This window comes from Sinocyclocheilus grahami, unplaced genomic scaffold (assembly GCF_001515645.1).
Source record: "Sinocyclocheilus grahami isolate Dianchi unplaced genomic scaffold, SAMN03320097.WGS_v1.1 scaffold9602.1, whole genome shotgun sequence".
Taxonomy (NCBI): domain Eukaryota; kingdom Metazoa; phylum Chordata; class Actinopteri; order Cypriniformes; family Cyprinidae; genus Sinocyclocheilus; species Sinocyclocheilus grahami.
This window is the reverse complement of record NW_015512729.1, coordinates 1212-3365: the sequence shown is the minus strand read 5'-3', so window position 1 is coordinate 3365 and position 2154 is coordinate 1212. Positions and strand designations below refer to the sequence as shown.

The window sequence follows — 2154 nt, the reverse complement described above, 5'->3', positions numbered from 1 at the left end:
TATATATAAATAAATGAGTATATTTAGTTTAACATAAATACTTGTCAGTAAATGTTAACCATATTTCAAAGACAATTTATTTACATTATTTATGAAATTGCGCACAGTATGTATTCGAGTCCTGCTTTAACAAAAAATAAGCTACATCTTGGTGGTTGTTCATCACATTTGTTGTGGTCCTGCATCTCTTGTAGGTTTGCCACTTACAACCACTTGATGGCGTTCTGGAGACTCATTGAGCCTGCGTCCCACAGCATGGTTCGTTTGACCAGATCCAGGGCAGCTACAACCAGTGAAGTTGGATCATCAGGCAGTACATCTGTAAATTATTTTTTACGTAATTTATAATTCATTTATCATTTATGTTATAAATGACAGATTTTAAGTGGGGGGAATAGGGAAATAATTTTTTGTTAATAGTATTACTTTTGCTATGTAAACAGACATTATAAAGAGAATTTTTCACAATTTTGTTAACAGTGTCAATCCCTGCAGCCCATAGATGAGTTTTTCCTCTTCATGGTCCATCTTTCAGTTGGTCTAACCGAGAGAGATCTGGCCCACAGATTCAATATCCATCAGTCCTCTGTGAATCGAATCATTACAAGCTGGGCCAATTTTCTCTACGCCATTCTTGGATCTGTGCGCATCTGGATGTCTGAGGAGACGGTCAAGGCTCACATGCCAAAGGAGTTTCAGGACTATCCAGACACACATGTAGTGATTGACTGCATAGAGCTGCGTTGCCAAGCTCCATCCTCTCTCCTGCTTCAAGGTGAAGCGTCCCATTGCACCTACTTGGGGTTAATTGGCATGGCGCCGCATGGTGCAGTCACTTTTGTGTCATCTGTGTATCCAGGATCTGTCAGTGACAAGGAGCTTCTGAAGCAGTCTGGGATTGTGCCACTCCTGAAACCTGAAATGGCCATTATGGTCAACAAAGGGTTTTTTATAGACTACTGTGTACCATGCAAAGTCTACCGACCTGCCTATCCGTTAAAGAAGGAACAGATGCCAGCTGATGAAGTGAGGGAAACTCAGTCCATTGCTCGGCTGAGGGTCCACATTGAGCGTCTCATAGGCAGAGTGATGCAACACAAGTTGTTGGAAACGGTCATGCCTCTTTCCGACACTGGGACCATCAACCAGCTATACACTGTTGCTTGCCTCCTTATAAACTACCAGAATGGCCCCTTGTTAAAAGCCTGGGCAAATGATTAAAGACTAGACAAAACATTTGGTGTTGGAGGATGGATCAAAGGACTGTAAATGTAAATATATAGATAAACATAAACATCCAAATATAAATAACTTTGGTACTATGTTTCTGTAAGCATGAAAATATAAATAACGTTCGTAGTGTTTCTGTAAACATTCAAATGATTCTATAAATTTTTTTTTCTTGTATGCCACTATAATGTAAACATAAATATAAATAACTTTCAAAAGTTATTTGTTTACAGTGGTGTACAGGAACATATTTATTAAGTTGTTTATATGAATAAAAGTTGTATTTTACAAAAAAGATCAAATGGATAAATGTAAACATGTAAAATACAACTTTTATTCAATGTTTCTATAAACATGTAAATATAAATACCTTTGATAGTGTTTCTGTAAACAAATAAATGACTTTATAATGTGTTTCCTTGGACCACTGTAATGGAAACATGCAAATATAAATAATGTATGCACAGAACCACAGTGTCAAAGTTATTTATATTTACATGTTTGCAGTGGTGTACAGGAAAAACTTTATCAATTTATGTTTACAGAAGCATTGCATCGATAGAAAAATGCAAGTATGTAAAGTATAGAGAACTTTAAAAGTGTTTTTGTATACATAATGTTTACACTTATTTAATAGAAATATGTAAATAACTTGTGTACAGGAACATGGTATCAAAGTTATTTAAATGTATATGTTTACAGTGGTGTATGGGAAAAGCTTTATACAATTATATACGTTTACAAAAACACTGGATCAAATAGGTAAATGTAAACAAAATGTAAATAACTTTTAATATAAATATACTTTTAGAATGTTTCTATAAACTTGTAAATAATAACTTTGTGTTTCTGTAAACATAAATACCACTGTAAAGGAAACATGTAAATATAAATAACTTGTGTACAGAAAGATGCTATTAAATT

The 2154-nt window shown here is 34.5% G+C and overlaps 1 protein-coding gene across 1 annotated transcript in view; it reads left to right on the top strand.

Moving 5' to 3' along the window:
• LOC107578295 (uncharacterized) overlaps positions 1–1407 on the top strand; it is a 3418-nt gene extending 2011 nt beyond the window's left edge. Inside the window, exons 2-3 of the mRNA XM_016264261.1 lie at positions 195–321; positions 481–1407. Of these exons, the coding sequence (XP_016119747.1) occupies positions 195–321; positions 481–1221 (868 nt within the window). The 3' untranslated portion in view covers positions 1222–1407. The remainder of the gene's footprint in view (positions 1–194; positions 322–480) is intronic.
• The last annotated feature ends 747 nt before the right edge of the window (positions 1408–2154 follow it).